General features: G+C 49.5%; 1 protein-coding gene across 14 annotated transcripts in view; it reads right to left on the bottom strand.

The window, feature by feature from the left end:
* L3MBTL1 (L3MBTL histone methyl-lysine binding protein 1) overlaps positions 1–18,296 on the bottom strand; it is a 40,252-nt gene that overhangs the window by 890 nt on the left and 21,066 nt on the right. For 3 of the 14 annotated variants that reach the window (XM_045444549.1, XM_045444545.1, XM_045444544.1), the window contains 10 exons: positions 17,668–17,753; positions 17,358–17,468; positions 16,777–16,891; positions 15,836–15,935; positions 15,455–15,652; positions 15,315–15,364; positions 11,028–11,185; positions 10,535–10,597; positions 7,215–7,345; positions 4,582–5,711 (listed from right to left, as the gene is read on the bottom strand). In XM_045444549.1, the coding sequence (XP_045300505.1) occupies positions 5,501–5,711; positions 7,215–7,345; positions 10,535–10,597; positions 11,028–11,185; positions 15,315–15,364; positions 15,455–15,652; positions 15,836–15,935; positions 16,777–16,891; positions 17,358–17,468; positions 17,668–17,753 (1,223 nt within the window). In that variant the 3' untranslated portion in view covers positions 4,582–5,500. Of the gene's footprint in view, positions 1–4,581; positions 7,346–10,534; positions 10,598–11,027; positions 11,186–14,120; positions 14,446–15,314; positions 15,653–15,835; positions 15,936–16,776; positions 16,892–17,357; positions 17,469–17,667; positions 17,754–18,296 lie in introns of those variants that run through there. The other 11 variants (XM_045444552.1, XM_045444553.1, XM_045444556.1 and 8 more) reach the window with 9 other exon arrangements.

An 18,296-nucleotide genomic window follows, 5' to 3' on the forward strand; every position in this document is an offset into this window, starting at 1 on the left:
CCTTTGATGGTTTGAAATATCAAATACACACCAAACACACACACACACACACACACACACACACACACACACACACACACTTCTCTCTTAAACTCTGTCTGATAGAGCTGAAAATATCCTCTTAATACAATAATACAGCAGTTTTGATTCATTTGTTTGTTTTGTTTTCATCCTTTCTGAACATTTTCATTCTTCTCTTCTCACCTGGACACTTGTTCAGTTGTCAACCTGGCCCTTCCTTCCCATCACTCTGGACATTCCCTTCATCTCTCTCCTTGTTGGATGTCCTACTTCATGGACACCTATGTTTTCTGTCTTCCTTCCTTCCTTCCTTCCTTCCTTCCTTCTTCTTTCTGTTTTCTTTCTTTCCTAATTTTGAAATTGTGGGTAAATCTATACAACAAAATTTGCCACCTCAATCTTTAAGTGGACAGCTCAATGACATTAGGTACATTCACACTGTTGTACAACCATCATCGTTATCTATTTACAAGACTTTTCCATCACCTCAGAGAGAAACTCTATGGCCAGTAAGCAATAACTGTCCATCCCCCTTTGCCCCAGTCCCTGGTAACCTCCAGTCTACTTTCTGTCTCCATGAACGTGCCTATGCTAGATATTTCTTGTTAAGTGGAATCATGCAGTATTTGTCCTTTGTGCCTGGCTTATTCCACTTAGCATCATGTTTTCAAGGTTCATCCATGTTGTTTAATCCTTTTTAAAAAATGTTTATTTATTTATTTGAGAAGTGGGGGAGGGCAGAGAGGATGGGAGAGAGAGTCCCAAGCACCCTGCCAGCACGAAGCCCAATATGGGGCTTGATCTCATGAACCATGAGATCATGACCTGAGCCAAGATTAAGAGTCAGGACGCTTAACCAACTGAGCCACCCAGGTGCCCCTGGGTTTAATCCTTCTTTATGGTTGAGTAATACTCTGTAGTATGGATAGACCACATTTTGTCTACCCATCAATCTACCGGTGGACACTTGGGTCCTTTCCACCTCTTGGCTATTGTGAATAATGCTGCAGTGAACACTGGCACACAAGTTCTCTTTTCAGATCTTTCAGGTGCATACCTGGAATTTCTGAGTAATGTGGTAATTCTATGTCTGGCTTTTTGAGGAACCAAACTCCTCTTCAAGCAGCCAACGTGTTTCCCACAGTGGCTGCACCATTTTACATTCCAGCCAGCAGCTTCTCCACCCTTGCCAACAACGATTCTTTTCCATTTTTATGCTGACAGCCATCCTGGTGGGTGTGAAGTGGCAGCTTGTGTGGCTTTGATTGGCATTTCTCTAATGACAAATGATGTGGAGCATCTTATCATGTGTTTATTGGCCATTATGGTAGTCTTTGGAGAGATGTCTAGGCAAGCCCTCTGCCCATTTTTTATTTGGGTTATTTGTCGTTTTGTTGTTTGGTTTTAGGAGTTCTCTGTACGTTCTGGATATTGAACTCTTGTCAGATAGACAATTTACAAGTATTTCCTGCCATTCTATAGGTTGTCTTTTCACTTTCTTGATGAAGTCCTTTGATGCACCAAAGTATTTCATTTTGATGAACTTCAACTTGTCTGTTTTCTCTTTTGTTGCTTGTGCATTTGGTGTCACATCTAGAATTCACCTTCAGTTCCAAAGTCATAAAGATTTGCGTCCATGTTTTATTTTACCTCTACAGTTTTAGCTCTTATATTTAGGTCATTGACCCATTTGGGGTTCATTTTTTATGTGGTATAAGGTAGGCGTCTAACTGCATTTTTTCACAAGTGGATATCCAGTTGTCTCAGTACCAGTTGATGAAGAGACTGTTCTTCCCCCACTGAATGGAATTCTAATAAAAAATCAACTAGCCATAGATGTATGGGTTAGTTTTTGAACTTTCAATTCTATTCAATTGGTCTTTACGTCTATCCTTATGCCAATATCACAGTTTTGATTATATTGGCAGCAAGTTTTGAATCAGAAGATCTGTGTCCTCCAACTTTGTCCATTTTCAAGATTGTTTTGGCTTTTGAGATCCTCTTGCTATTCCATATGGATGTGAAGATCAGCTTTTCTATTCCTGAAAAAAGGCCATTGGCATTTCAATAGGTTTTGAGTCTATAGGTTACTTTGGGTAGTGTTGACATGTTAGCAGTATTAAGTCTTCCTACCCATGAACACAGATGTCTTTCCATGAATGTAGGTCTTTTTAAATTTCTTTCAGCAATGGTTTTGTAGCTTTTAGTATATAAGCCTTTCACCTCCTTCTTTAAATTTGTTCCTAGGTATTTCATTTTTTTAGATGCTGTTGTAAGTAGAGTTTCTTTCCTGTTTTCCTTTTTGTATTGTTTGTTGCAGGGGTATAGAAACACAAGCGATTTTTGCATGTGTTAATCTTATACCCTGTGATTTTGCTTAAATTAGCAGCTATGGCAGATCTCTTGAAGATCATGTCATCCATGAATAGTTTTACTTATTCCATCCCAATTTGGGTGCCTTTTATTTATTTCTCTTATCTAATTGCTCTGTCTAGAACTTCCAGTATGAAAAGCAGTGGTGAAAAGTGGGCTTCCATGTCTGGTTCCAATCTTAGGGAGAAAGTCTCTTACCACTGAGGATGATATTAGCTGTGGGGTTTTTTGTAGATGTCTTTTATCATGTTGAGAAACTTCCCCCTCTATTCCTAGCTTTCTGTTTTTCTTGTGAAACAGTGTTGGATTTTGGCAAATACCTTTTCTGCATCAATGGAGAGGATTGTGTTTCCCCCCCCTTCACTCTAGTAATGTGGTGTATACATAGACTGACTTTATTTTGAACTATCCTTGCATTTAAAAAAATGTTTATTTGAAAGAGAAAGAGAGAGAGGAGAGGGAGCATGTGCACATGAGTGGGGGAGGGGCAGACAGAAAGGGAGAGAGAATCCCAAGCAGGCTCCACGCTGTCAACTCAGAGCCTGACTCAGGGCTTGATCTCACAAAGCGTGAGCTGAAATCAGGAGTCGGACGCCTAACGGACAGGGCTACCCAGATGCCTTGAAATGCCTTTGCATTTTGGGGATCTTCCTCTTTTTTGATTTACTCTCTCATTTTAATGGAGCACATCCTCCAGTGGCTTTCTGAGGAAAGGTTCACAGGAGATAAGTTTGAAACGTATGTTTGAAAATGGTCTTTCTGCCTTCAGATTTGATTGACAGCTCAGGTGGGTACAGAATTCTAGGGTGGAAGTAACTTTCCATCGGAATTGTGAAAACATTGCTACACTCTCTTGCTTCCAGCATTGCTGTTGAGAGGTTCAATGCTATTGATTCATGTTCCTTTGGATGAGACCTGTTTTATTCCCTCTGGAAGCTTTTAAGTCCTTTGTTGTCATTATTCTGATATTTCACAGTAATGTAGCTTAGTGTCATTCCTTTTCACCCACTGTTTCAGGTATTCAGTATAACCTTTCAACTTGGTGACTATAGTCTTGCAACTCTGTGAAATTTCCTTTTAGTAAAAGTGTTTTTTTTTAATATAATTTCTTTGTTCTCTTTTATTGGCATTCCTATAAGTTGTATATTGGACCTCCAGCTAGTCCTTTATTTCCCATTTTTCATTTCCTTGTCTTTTTATTCCACTTCCTGGGCAACATCAACTTTATCTTTCAACCCACGTGTCGAATTATCTCTGCAACCAATTTTAAATTTCCACAAGTCCTTTCTTGTCTCTTAATGTTTCTTTTCCTTTTACAGCAGCCATGGCTGGTAGAGGACTAGCTTCTACAAGTGGAAGGATCAACTCTTCTACCATAATAGGGAGGAAAGAAGTAAGAATGGAAATGGATGGGAGGAGATTGGCAGATGAAGTGGCAGGAGGGTGGAGGTATTCCTCCTGATGACTTTCATTTTCTCTGTGATATAGATGATGAACACGTGTGTTGAGACAACAGGGAAGGTAATGGGGCAAGATGTTTGAAGAGTATGAAAAGGGAAATCAAAGATAACCCCCACAAAAAACCAACTGTTTCCTGGGCAGCCTTGAGGGTCCACACAGAAGCCAGAGACCATCAGTCAACCATGGCACCAATCCCCTTAGTCAGATAAGCTCTTGGGAAAGGTGTGGAGAAGATGGGCTTTGGACAGTTCCACAGTTGGTACTCTAGCTAAGTAGTCTAGAAGAGCAGCAGGGCAAAGAAATTAAGGATAGTGACAAGAAAGGAGTTGACGTGATCGAACAGGGCATTTCTGCCACTTTCCCACCTGCTCAGTCTCTGGGAAACTTAACAGAGTCTAACCATTCAGCTTGACATTTCCCCACCTGAAAGTATGATGTTATTTTAAAAACTGGAGGCTTCATTGAATTTTCTGCCCTTGACCATTTTTAAACTGTCAAGGATCAGGCCCTTTCCACACTATTCTTTGGGGGTTCTCATTGTTTACATTTCTCAGTGTAGACAAGTATATCCATTTATCTTTATCCTTTGTTTCCTATCTTTAAAATAGAATAAGGACTCCTAACAACAAAAAGAATACTTTATTCTCTTCAGTGATGGCACTATTGATATACATTTCATGTTTTCTGGATGTTTTACCAAGAAAATACAAACAGACTCTGACTATATATCATCCAGATGTTCCAAGTTTATTTATGTTGTTTCAATACACTGACAAAACACCACAGTTTTAACTTCTTCTCTCTCAAGAGTCAAGAGTCATTTTATCTTAAACCAGAGGATTCTCTTAAAGAACACACATGCACGCACACGCACACGCACACACGCACACACACACACACACACACACGGTAAGTACAAAAACAATTCCACCAAAGTGCATGTGAATGAAAGTGCAAACAGGCTTCATTTTCAAACTCTGGGATCATTCTCTCTGCTTCAGAAATTAAACAGAAAGGTCCTCAGCGCCCTAAGCCAGGGCTGGGCAAGGGCTGGTCGCGGCTGCTGGGGCCAAAGTGTAAGCGGTGTCTGCTGCTGGAGAGCAGGGCAGAGGCACATAGCATGGGCACTGGCACCAACCCTCTCCCTTCACTGGGCACCCAGGTCAAGGTGCAATGACAAGTATCTGGGGACAGGATGGGGGTGAAGGGGCAGTAGGGCAGATTTCTTTCCTTCTTTTTATGTTTTTTTTTTTTTTTTTTTTTTTTTTCCCAAAGAGTCTGACGTTGGTGCAGAAAGTGCCGAGGTCTCAAAGTTCAGAGCCTGGGGGTCCTTTTCTCAAGGCCCTAAGTCCACCTTGCCCTTCCCGTGGGCAAGCACTAGAAGTGTGGTTGGTAGATCCACATGGCAAAGCTGTCCCAGCCCTACTCGCTAGGACAGGTGAGGTCCCGCAGCACAGCTGTGAGCACTTGCTGCCTCCTCTTCACACCACAAAGCCAGTGAGCATCTCTCCTCAGTTTCAAAGAGGAGCAAAGCCAAGGAGCTGGTGAGTTTTGCCACCACCCAAGCAACCAAGTCAGAGAGGCTCAGACTCGCTCCTCCTTACTCTTGGCCAAGGGGGCAACGCAACCTCCGTAAACCCGAGTGTCAGCCAGAGGCAGAGACCGCCCACTTTCCTCTCGGGAAGCCTGTGCTCAGAGCTGCCTCTCGGGGCTGAAGGGAAGGAACGTCCGAAGCCAGGTGGGAGTTCAGCTGGGTGGCTGAATGGCTGTGCTGGCAAAGCTGTGTGACCCCACGTAAGAGAGGGTCTCCTACTGGACTGTGGCAGGAAATCAACAGAGCTTTGAGTGTCCCACTTCTGTGGGGAAGATAAAGCTTCATATTTTAACAATAATAGCCCTTGACATTTTCCCAGCATCGAGCCTCATAGCTGCACCTGTCAAACACTCCCAAGGGTGCCCTAGGTGCACACACACCATGTGACTGAGGGAAGCGGCCTGGCTCTGCACCCCACGGGCCCATCTCAGCACCTGGGGCCACAGAAGCGTGGTGGTTGCTCCTCACCTCTGTGTAGGGCCAGCTCCCGCCGGGCCCTCTGCCTCTGCCCCACCCTGGCTGGCCTGGCAGTGGCTCGGTGGAGGCTAGGCCCCCACTTGGACAGAAAGGTCTAAGTCCCAGAGCCCCAGCAGGCACCTGGCTGGCAGTGCAGGACAGACGGAGGGTGGTACGAAAGGTAGGGGCCACAGAGAATTCAAAGCTAGAGGAATTCGCCTTCCCAAGGCCCAAGTGCAAGTGGGCTTTGTAAGACTCTGCAAAAGCAAGACATTTAAGGGACAGGTCGAATGTGATGTCATGAGGTATGTGTGCTAGACATAGTGGCATATTCCCACAGCTTGAGGCCTGGCAGGTGTGGGGCCCTCACCCCATGGGCAATGTCTTGGCTGAGATGCATGGCTGCAGGGAAGGACGCTATGCCCAGCTTTGGGGACCATCATGCCTGCTGGAGCTTTCCCTCTGGCCAAAGACCCGAGATTGTCTGACATACCCTTGAGCTGCCTCTTCCCCACACCTGATAGAGGAAGGGTATATGGGGAACATCCGTGGAGCCTTGACCTTTTCTGCAGAGGTAAAACAGGCTCTAATCACCTATTCTGCTAGAAACAGGACTTGGCGTGGGCCACTAAAATGCTAGCCGATCCAGAACTGGGCATGCTTACAAAGGCATCTTGGCTTGGAATCCCCCACTTGTGGGTAAAAGGGAGAAAGGCAGCCAGAAACTCCCAGTGGGCCTATGAAAACATGCTTCTGAGGCTCACCTATCCAAGAGGGAAGAGCCAGTGGTCTGGGTGGGTGATGGCATGGGCCCTGCCCCGGAAAACCAGACAGCAGAGTGAGTAAAGATGTGTGTGGCAGGGTCACTTCTGGGTAGGAGCCAAGGAAAGAAAAGCATGGAGAGATGCCAAAGAGAAATGAGCCTCTGACGGGAGGCCTCCCATTCTACCAGATTGTCCTTAACGGCTAAGAAAAAGACCCTTTGGTGATAAAACAAGTCAGCTGGAGGTGTGGGGCTGCCATAGGCAGGGCACCTCCAATCTGCTCCATTGGTCACACTTTCACTGGTGTGCCTGGTGGCAGATGAGCCCCAGGACGCGGGAGCCAGGACTCCAAATTCCCCAGGGCTCCTCTGCTCCCACGTACCTTGTAGGAAGCAGCCCCGGAGAGAAGGAGGACCCCTGGTAAGATGTAGAGGGTGTTGGGAGTGGGGGGGGTGGATATGAGGAACTCAAGTCAGGAAGGAAGCATCAGCTGCAGAGGGAGGCCCAGCTCAGGCTGGAGGAGAGCCCAGCCCTGAGCCACTCACTTTAAGGTGTCATCGGCGTTTTTGAACATGAGAATGGCGTTATAGATCTTCAAGGCTGGGCCCAGCTTGACGCTCATGATCTTCACAATGTCCGCCTGTGTCAGCAAAAGGAAGGCCTCGCCGTCAATCATCTGAGGGGTTGGGGGAGGGAGGTGGAAGGAAAGTGGGGAGAAGGTGGAGAGGGCCGCGGGGAAGGCAAGGCGTGAAGGAGAGGTGGGGTATCCATGGGGAGTGGGGAAGGGAGAAAGAGAATAGGGAGTAAAGGATATATGGGAGGAGGGACGGAGGACAGAGACGGGAAGAGGAAGGAAAAGGAGAAAGGAGAAGGGAAGGAGAAAGGAAAAAAGGAAGACAGCAATGGGGACAGAGAAGGAAAGAGAGATATCCACTGGTTTCCCCATGTTCACACACATACACTTTCTCTTTCTGTTGACTGGTCTGATTTCAATGTGTGTTTGCATAATATCTTCTCAGTCGTCACTGACAGTGGCCTCAAAGCACTGGCTGCTTGCGGTCCCCCCATAAACCCACTGGTGAGTGTTAGTGCTGCTGACAGTAAACAGGCAGACACTGTGAGTGTGTCTGGGTGATGCAGTTATGAGGTACACAGTATTACCTATGAGCTATTATTCTTAAGAGGGGGGTTAGGAAGGCAGACAGGAAGGGAGGTGATTTAATCTGAATCTGGGCAGACTTTCCTTAGGGCCGTCAGTGCCAACTGCCAGACTGGACAGGCTGACTACCCATAAGACCATCTGTCGGCTTTGCTCTCTAACTTCTCACTCATGAAATATCCCTCTCATGACCGGTCTGTGTCCTGGCTGGAGAGATTCTTGACCCGTGTGTCTGAATGCATCAGTCCAGCCAGACAAAGGCCATTCCCTGGAGCAGGCGCCTCCTTGGGGAAGTTGATGCCGTGGACCAGGTCCTGGAAAAGATCATCCTCAGCCCTCACAAAGGTCCTGCTCCCCACTGAGACTCCATTTGTTGCTGACAGTCCACCCTTTGCCCCCTTTGGCCATTGCTTTTGTATCACAGACCATGCTGAACTGAGAGATGAGGTAGATGCCCTGGGGAGAGAGACGAGGACCAAATTCTTGTGTGGTTCTGTGGCTGGCTGAACACATGCACTCAGAGAGCACTTAAGACTCTTGTCACCAAAGGAAGACCTCTGCAGGGTACCACATGGTTCTATTTCATTAAACACGTGTGGTGAAAGTGTGACTTAAAACACAGAAGGCTTAGTTATCAAACGACAAGTTGTATGAGACTGTAAAGGCTCATTAATATCAGAGATGACAGAATCAAGATTTAAAACAATGAGACTATGAAACCAACAAAATAACATTTAATAGGGATAAATGTAAAGTTTTACATTAGGTTAATTAAAAAAAAAAAACCCAGTGGTACAAGTAACAAAGTGGAAGATGTGGTTAGACTACAACGGATAATTGATATAAAAGGCACTTGGGGACTTTCATGACCTCCAAACTGGTCTGATATGGCTGTAACAAAGCTCATGCAAACTTAAATGTTACTAAAATATATATATATATATATATATATATATATATATATATATATATATACATATATATATGTATAGTTCATATCTAGGGGAAAAGAAAACCACCCAAATATCCATTAACAGGAGAACTGTGGGCTACTCATAAAATGGAGCACTACTCAGCAATAAAAATGAACAAACCACCAGTATACACAATAACACGGATGGACCTCAAAACCATTACACTGAGTGAAAAGAGACAGACACCAAAGAATAGAAGCTGGACCCATTTATAAGAAGTTCAAGAACAGGTAACACTAACCTATGGTGCTAAAGATTACAACAGTGGTTGCCCATGAGGGCGGAGACTGACAAAGGGGCCATGAAAGAATGTTCTGGTATGATGGAAATGTTTTATATCTTGACTGAAGTACTGGGTTCCGGGTGTACACATTTCACAACACTTGTGGAATTGTACTTTTAAGATGCGTGCATTTTCGTTCCATGTACATTTTTATCTCCATTAAAAAACAATCTAGGTATCAGTTTGTCAGTTATAACAAGTGCGCCACTCTGAGTGGAGGTGATAACTGGGGAGGCTGTGCACATGTCAGGGATGGGGGTATATGGAAAATCTGTACGTTTCTCTCAATTTTGCTGCGAGCCTAAAACTGCTCTATAAAATCCTTTTAAATATAAAACCAAAAAACATCTAGGAGGGGGCAGAACACAGCCAGTGTGTTCTGTGCTGGCCACAAGGCATCTGAAACCAGGGTACAGCTGTGGACACATATGTGACAGTAAGATCACCAGCCCACGAGGCCACACCCCACATGGGGAGGAGGGGGCCCCACCACACAAGGACACTATGAAGAAACGGCTGACTGTGTTGGGTCTGGATAAAGAGAAGCTTCTAGGGGAACAGGAGCAGACTTCTTCCTTCTGGGCACCTGACCTGGAGGGGCTGAGACTACATGCTTCTGGGTGAAGGCGGATGCATGTATTCTTTGGAAAGAAGATCTAAACAAACTCCAAAGTCCCTTCTAGTTTCAAATTGTGTAAACTAGGAGAGTCACAGTAAAGTTCTTTACTTAAGGACAACTATTAAAAGTCAGAACCACCATTGAGCCCCCACTGTATCAGGCACTCTTGTACAGTGATAGGATTTATATACTATTCTACAGCATGGTGGTGATATGTTATACTAGACAGTCTGGTACAACGATCCGTTCACCATTTCCAATGCTCACAATGGCCCTGCAAGGTTGTGGTTATACCCGCTCTACTTCCATCTTATAGATAAGAAGATGCGGACTCAGAGACAATAAAGAGTTCAAACCAGCAGAACTGGGATTCACATCTACACTGTCTGCAAAGCTAGGGTTCTTTTATGTACAACTCATGGCTTCTTATCCTTGGTAAGCTTTTGGGTCTCGGTTTTAAGTATGTGTTAGGATCCTTGAAGTAAAAGGCAATACCTGTGCCATTCAAGACACACTTTAACTTACTGTCCCTGGTGAAGCCTAGGTTTGGAAAACAAGCTGGGCAGAGAGCAGAGAGGAGTGAATGGAGCCCTGTCTCCAGGAGGCATTTTCCTTCCTGAGGACGCTCTGAACACAGCGGGTTCACAAGCTGGGCCACGGCCTATACCCGATTTTTCCTAGAGGCATGGGCCACTGTGACCAGTCTCCCACAGGCTGGACAACAGAGGGCCCTCCCTAGCAGAGGGGGCAGCGCTGGTGAGGCCACCTGCTCCCTGCCGTCTCACTGAGTGACCCTTCTGTCCCCGCTCTGCACTTGTACCTCACCTCACCTCATCTTTGAAGAGTCGTGCCTGGTCCTCACAGCCAGTCAGGGTCTGAACGAAGCTGAAGACCTTGGAAACCAAAGAAGATGTGTTGCCAAGGGGCTGGGGGGAGGGGGGAGGGGAGAGACAGGCCCAGGTGGACTTGGTGCTCTCTGGGCTTCGACAGTGTTGCTTTTTCTTGTCAGCCCAAGAGGATCCTTGTGTCTCTGGTGCCGGGTGAGCAAGGAGAGGCCCAGGGGAAGCCTGTCTCTCCTGCTGGACTCCATGTGAACCAGCAGCACGTCCCTCTCCCCACCCACCGGGGTAGGCCTGCTGGCCCACGTCTCGGCCCCTGCCGGGCACCAGGAGGGGCTGCGGACGGGAGGGATGAGCGGGAGGTAGTGTCAGGTGCAGTGCCTGCTCTGCCTGACAAGGGCCTTTCCTGAACCCTCCTTCCAGGGTGTGGTGTGGTGACAGCACCAAGTGGGGAAGAGGAGTGGGGAGGGGTCCTCGCTCTCACCTCGTCAATGGTCCACTTGGCAACTGCTGAGGCCGAGATGCCTGCCACTCCCGGCAGGAGCTTGCAGTGCTGCTCCCAGCATACCGACAGCGAGCGGTCAGGGCGGGCCGACAGGGCTGACGTGAAGAGGGACTGGTGCATGGCGTCGGGAGCTAGTGCTGAAGGCAGAGGCAGAGGCTGGCAGGCTGGCGCTGAGGACTAAGCTGGTCCCTGAGGCCCACTCCTACCCATGCCCCTAGGGAGGACCAGGGCCTCCTGAGAGACTTGCACAGCCAACAGGGAGATCTGGCTCCTCAGACACTGCCCACTCCTCCTGGTGAAGTGAGCGCCTCGAGTTACAGACTCTCAGGAGTCAGCTGTTAGGACCCACTCAGCCCTCTCTCTCTGAGGTTGCATCACCCGGGGCCCCAGTAAGGGGGTGCTGTAGCACCCCTGACTGTTCTCTAGATACCTTGTAGCAGGATGGCCTCCAACATCCGAGAAGCTCAGCCCTGACAGCAGAAGCCTGTTCTGTTTGCCCTCTTTTCCTGCCTGACTCTGGCGGAGTCAGGGTGCTTCTGTGTGAGAACCCACCCCACAAGCGTCTGCCACTGCCTCCAGCTCCATTCTTCCCCCCACCCACTCCCCAGCCTGTTCCGGCACCTAGAAGGTGATCCCTGACCCGCTCGCCAACTCCACCCTGCCTGTCACCCTGCTTTCTGACCTGCTCCTGTAGTCCTGGCTCTTGGCCTCCAGCCTCAGCTGCTGTATGATCTCATGACTGATGCTGTTTGGCCTCCTCCTTGACCAGGACTGGAGCTCACCTGCCTGGACTTTGTCTACTCTTGCAGGCTCGGACACACTTGGCCCCCGCCTACCTTACCAGCTTCGACTGGCCTTGGGCCATGTGGCCACTGTCCCATGGGGCTTGCCCTGCCTCTCTCTGCCCACAGTCCAAGAGAGCTGCCTCCCTCCTGTTCACTGAGCTTTTAGTTCTAGACACACGGCTGCAGCTTGCCATTGCCGCCTCCCCAGGGGCCCTCCCCCAGCTCATCACAGACCGGCTTTCCCTGCCCCTTTGGCCCTTAGCTTCAGCCTTTCACCCTGACTCCTCTGCACCTCCAGTCACTCTCGGAGCCTCTGGGATCCTGTCGCCAGCCCCACGGGCTGCTCTCTGTAGCTCGGCCTGCCTGCCTGCCGCCATGTCTGCTTATCAGACCCAAGCTCTGGGCCACACTTCACAAACAGCCCAGCCTTCCGCACCGTGCAGGACCTGCTGCTCCCCCGGCTCCACGTGCTCTCGGCACTTGCCTGCAGCACAGTCGGGATCTCTCCTGACAGTTACCACCACAAACACTTCATCTGCCCGGCCACAGCCTTGGCCTCCTGTTTCAAGTCCTCTTTCTGGTTCTCCAGGAACCAGGTGAGGGACAAGGCTGAGAGGCTGTGGGGAGCTTTGCTCCTAATCCTTCTTCCCCGGAGCCCAGGATGGGAACTTTCACAGGCAGTCAGGGTGTCTTATCTAACTGCAAGCCTTCTAGGGGCAGGTTCTTCTGGTTTTTTTGGCTTATAAACAGCAGAAATTTACTCCTCACAGTTCTGGAGGCTGGTTAGTCCAAGATCAAGGCACCAGCAGATACACTATATGGTGAAGGCCCACTCCCTGGTTAACAGATGGCCGACTTCTCACTGTGTTGCCATATGGTGGAAGGAACAAGGGAAGGCTCTGGGGTCTCTTTTATAAGGGCACTAGCCGCATTTCTGAGGGCTCCACCCTCTTGACCTGATCATTTCCTAAAGGCCCCACCTCCAAATATCATCACATTGGGGATTAGGTTTCAACATATGACTTTGTTGGGCGGACACAAACATTCATTCTATAGCATGATGATGATGATGATGATTAGGTAAGCCCTTCCTTGCCCTCTCTGGGCCACAGCCTCAGTCTCTGGAAAGATTTAGCTTCCCAAGTTCTCGGGATACTTTTGGAATGAACGCACAGGCACATGCCCTCTGGTGGCCAGAGCCAGACCCTGGAGGGGAAGCTGGCCAGATGTCCCCTGGGTGGGTAGAAGAGGTGTCCACTGCAGTGCCATCCTCAGAAGTCCTAACTCCGAGGGCCTGAAGGCTGGCCAAGCCCCTTCTCACTCAAGCCTGAAGCTGCAGGAAGTGCCGTCTGTTTCCACCAGGAGGAGACAGCATGGAATGGCAGCAAGAAGAGGTGAGCCAATAGACAAGGCTAATAATACCAGTACATAATTGTGCTAAGCCCTTTACCTGACCTTCTCTAAATGAGAAGCCTCCTACCAGCTTTTGAGGTGGGCATATTTTCAGCATTGCACAGATAAGCAAGCTGAGGCTCAGACAGGGGGTCCCTCCCCAAGGTCTCACAGCCCATAAATGGCTGCCCAAGTCCAGGGCTGTGCTCTTAACCACCATGCTACAGATCATCTGGGTTGCAGAGACTGTTCCTGAAGAACCGGAACACCTTAAGTCCTGCCCAGAAACTGAAATGAGCCAGGCTATCTCTCATGGTCTCTTCTAGCCTTAACACGGTGTGCATTCAACTCAAATAAGGCATGATCCCTAGAGCTCCTGCCGTGTATCAGGCTCTGTGCTGAATTAAAACAAAAAAAGTTTTTTAATGTTTGTTTATTTTTGAGAGACAGAGTGTGAGCGGGGGAGGGGCAGAGAGAGAGGGAGACACAGAATCTGAAGCAGGCTCCAGGCTGTCAGCACAGAGCCTGACATGGGGCTCGAACCCACGAACTGCAAGATCATGACCTGAGTCGAAGTTGGACGCTTAAGTGACTGAACCACGAGGCACCCCAGGCCCTGTCCTGAAGATGTAAGATGAATTTGTCACCCAACGGAAGGCTCAGTCACCTTGTCCCTCCCTTTGGAGCATGTTATGGGCTTAACCGTATTCCCCCAAATGCATATGTTGAAGCCCAACCCCCAGTACCTCTGAATGGGGCTGTGCAGTTAACCCTGAATAATGTGGGGGTTAGGGGCACCAACACCACACGCAGTCAAAAATCCATGTGCAACTTTGACTCCCCCAAAACTTTACTACTAATAGCCTACAGCTGACTAGAAGCCTTATCAATGACATAAACAGTCAATTAACATATATTTTGTATGTCATATGTATTATATACTGTATTCTTACAACAAAGGTAGCTAAAGAAAAGAAAACATTATTCAGAAAATCATGAAAAACTACTTTTACAGGACTGTGTGCAGTTCAAGTCGCTGTTGTTCAAGGGCCAACTGTATTTGGAGATGGGTCTTTAAACAGGTGATTAAGTTAAAACAAGGCTGTTAGGGTGGGCTCTTCTCCAATCGGGGGTCCTTGAACACATGTAGAGAGACACTGGGAGGACACACGCATACAGGGCAGACCACGTGAGGACACACTCAGCAAGAGAGCGGCCACCTGCAAGCCAAGGAGCGAGGTCTCAGGAGAAACTAGCAGATACCTGATCTTGGACCTTTAGCCTCTGTAAGTGTGAGAAAATAAATTTCTGTTGTGTAAGCTACCAAGTCTGTGACACTTGGTTGTGGCGCCCAAGCTAAGGCAAAGGAGACCGAGAGGTGGACGGATATCTGGGTTAGGTGCTTCTGGCCTGTTACGCCAGCAGCACAGAGCAGGAGTCAGCTCTGAGTTTGAATGCCAGCTCTGCCCCTTATGAGCTGAATGACCTCGGGCAAGCGGCTTCAGCCTCTGAGCCTCCTCCTGTTCCTCTTCTCTCAGAAGAAGAGAATGCCGTCCACATTACAGGATGCCTGAGAGGGTCAGTATACGTATGGCACTTACAACAGTGCGTGACCCGTAGTAGGTGCTCAGTAAACAGTACTGGTAACTACTATTATTTCAGGTACTTGACACTTGAAAGTATTACTCATGTCTTCAAATGAGACTGAGACTCAGAGATATGAAGCGATTTGCTTAAGGTCACACAGCTAGAAAGTGAAAGCCATGGCCTCCCTCCCAGGAGGCCTAGAGTCAAGGGGAACAGGGCTGGGGGGCATCCTTCTGCTGCACAGTGGAGAACCAGAGGCCCAAAGAGGCTCAGAGTCCCTTCTGCAGACCCACAGCAAGGCCACGGGAGAAGCAGGACTGGAACCCATGGTCACCCCTGTGTTCTTGCCACTGCTCTATGCTCTGTAAGTGCCCGAGAGGAAGAGGAGGCCTCCCTTCCAGTTGCCCCCTCTAGGTCCCCCTAGTGACTCATCCCACCAATTACTAAGCACTCACTGTGAACATCTTGTGGAGGGCATGGGAGTAGATGACCCAGGACTTACTTGGGAAATCTTCTTGTGGGATCTTCCGATACTTTGGAGGGCGTCCAATCCTGGAGAGAGAGGGACCGGGTCCGTGGCAGGGAATCAGTGCCTGGCCTGGCCCAAGAGGACACGAGGCCCTGCACCCTTGCCCTCCGCACCGGCCATGATGGCGAGGCTTCTTCCTTAGGGAGAAGCCTGAGAGGTTCCTCTTACGGGCCGAGGCCTCCGTGTCGGACAGCTCCGCCTTCAGCCGATTCTGGTTCCTCTCAGCCAGTGGGCAGCCTGAGAGGCAATGGTGAGCTGTGAACTTGCCTGTGACGTGACCAGAACCATCACAACCAGGAGTGGGGCACTTCCTGGGGAAGCAAAGAAGAAGGTGGCATAAGCTGGGTTGAATATGCTTGTTCCCACTGAGCCCTTCCCAACTCTGGCACCACAGGGAGAGTGTCCTGGTGAATCCTGATTGGCTGCGCACAGCAGGTTAAAAGAGCCCCTCTCCGAACAAGCCCTGGGGGTCTCAGCAGGGGTCCTTCACTCACCGGTGGTGAAAGTTGTACTTGGAGGTCCTGGTGTGTGGCAGGCTCCGATAGCTGAGAGGGGGACAGCCCCCAGGGGAGGCAGAGCTGGGCTCTCTGGGTCCTGGGGCAGCAGGAAGAAAAGAGTCAGCACAACGTCCTTGGCGGGGGTGGTGGTGTGAGGTGAGGGGATGGAGGGCAGGGAAGGAACAGTTTCTAGGGGGAAGGTTAGAACTAGGAGTGAGTTCCTCAGCTACAGGGGCCCTAACCTAGACTGTGACATCATTTCCTGCTACTGGGTATCTGCTCCTCTTTGGAGAATGAGGGCTTGGCTCTCATACACTCTGTTCAAACCTCAGGCCATGATCTCTGCCCCTGAGAGAAGGAAAACCCTCTGGGAGAAGATCAACTCAGAGCTGGTGTAGGCACAGCTGTACCTGAGAAGCTGCATCAGATAGGTTCATGTTATTCTGTTTCCCTGTTTCATTCTCAAGGCGTTAGTAACTTTCTTTAGGCCCTACTCAGATTTGGAGAATAACTGAGAAGGATCAATACCCGACGTGACTTGGAACTGAGTGGTGCAGTGACCTGACCTCCAACCCTACCTGCAGAGACCAGGATTTTATTTAAAGAAACCTGGTTTCCTCAGCAAACATAACATCTGCTCTGTGTAGCTCTGGTGGATGCTGAGAGAACTCCCTGGGTGCATAACTCCCTCCTAGGTACATGCTCCCAAGCGAGCTCGCCCTGCACATCTCAGTACCCTAAACCCAACAACGGCTCAGTGTGGCAGAGACCGCTGAGGCAGGGGAAATGTGGGATTCCAGAGCTCACTGTAGGCACTAGGGTTCACGTGTGCACAGTCAGAATCCCCTGGGCAAGCTGCAGGAAGGGGACTGTCAGAGCTTGTGGGGTTGAGGTGGACATCAGTAGGAGAAGGGTCAGAAGGTCCAAAAGGTACACACGGAGAGGAGGCTGCAGAGGATGCCCTGTCTTGGAGCACCAGCCTGCAGGGTGGATGTCGGGATGGTCGGCGTCAATCCAGAAGTCATAGGCATGACTCCAGCCATCAAAGTGGAGCTGGGGAGGAAAGGCCCTTGGAGGTCAGGTATTCCTCATGGAGCCCAGGTCAGCCAGGAGGACCTCCAGGCTCCAGGAGGCTCTCCACATCCTTGGGGCCTGTCAGAAGGAAGATCCTGGATTGGAAGAACCAAGGCACCAACCTCACCAGAATCCACCTCCACCACCACTTTTTCCAAGGGCTTCACTCATTAAGTTACTGGCATCTCCCATCAATCCACACACAGGAAAAGGATCATTAGGCCCGCTTTATAGGCTCAGAGAGGGGAAATGACTTGCCCAAGCTCACTCTGGATGAGGCTAAAGTTTGACCCCGGATCTTCGACTTCGAATGTAGAGCTCCCTTCCCACAACCTGTGGCCTCCCGTATGTCTGACTCATGCCATGCCCTTGACCTCTAACCAGTCCACAGAATTCCTGCCCAAATAGCCTGTCCACTCCCCTGGCCTGAGGGGCCCGGAGCCACCTTTATCCGATGGTCCTCCACATCCTCCACGCTGGCCACACGAATCAGGGCTGGGTTCCTGCGGTCCACGGCCTCCAGCTTCATGTTGACCAGGAAGCTGTGTGGGGGTCGCTGCAGGGGGACAGCAGCCTTCAGGCCAAGGCCTAGCTCAGTAGAGCGGAGGCCCCAAGAAAGGAGCCCAACTGCTGTGAGTTGGAAATTGTGGCCTGCCAAAGGGGGAGCACTCCACTTGGCCTCCATTCCATGTGGCTGGCCAAGTGTTCCATGCCTTCCCAGAGGTCAGCTCTGGGGGCAGAGAAAGCTGACTCACCACCTTGAAGGCCCAGGTAGGCACAGCAGAGGCCCCGGTTTCTTCCAGATATTTCTCCCAACAGAAGCTGTCAGGGTCTGGGTAGTCTAGAGGAGAGGATGAGAGCAATGTCTAGGCACTGTGGCACACTAGCGAAGTTCTCTCTCCCCAAACAGGACCTGGAGAACAGACAGGGTACAATCCCCCCAACACCACCAGAGCCAGCTGCTGGCAGGGGCTCCTGAGGCAGAAGGGTGCTAGCCGGAACCAAGCATATCACCAAGCAGTTCACAGGGCTGTCTGGGAACGCTGGCCCCCCCCCTTCCCCCTTCTTGGTCCTGCTGCTCCAGCTCAAGCCCAGCCCCGTCTGAACCTCTCCTGTGTGTGCATCAGAGTAATACTCTGAAAGGAAAGGACACACTTTCTCTGCTCTGGATTCCTGCTCCCTTGCTGAGGGGGGTCGTCTAACTTTCTTCCTTTAAACCTCAACAGGTCAGGGGTTGACAGGTCTCTCCTTAAATCAAAGGTTTCTCAACTCCCAGGCAAAGACGATGAGGCTCCAGGATACATCTGTCCCCTCACCCAGACCCTAAAGACCCAGCTACTGAGGTAAGGGATCAGGAGGAGGGCTGTGAGGTCAGGCCTGGAAA

Source organism: Leopardus geoffroyi, chromosome A3 (genome assembly GCF_018350155.1).
Source record: "Leopardus geoffroyi isolate Oge1 chromosome A3, O.geoffroyi_Oge1_pat1.0, whole genome shotgun sequence".
Lineage (NCBI taxonomy): Eukaryota > Metazoa > Chordata > Mammalia > Carnivora > Felidae > Leopardus > Leopardus geoffroyi.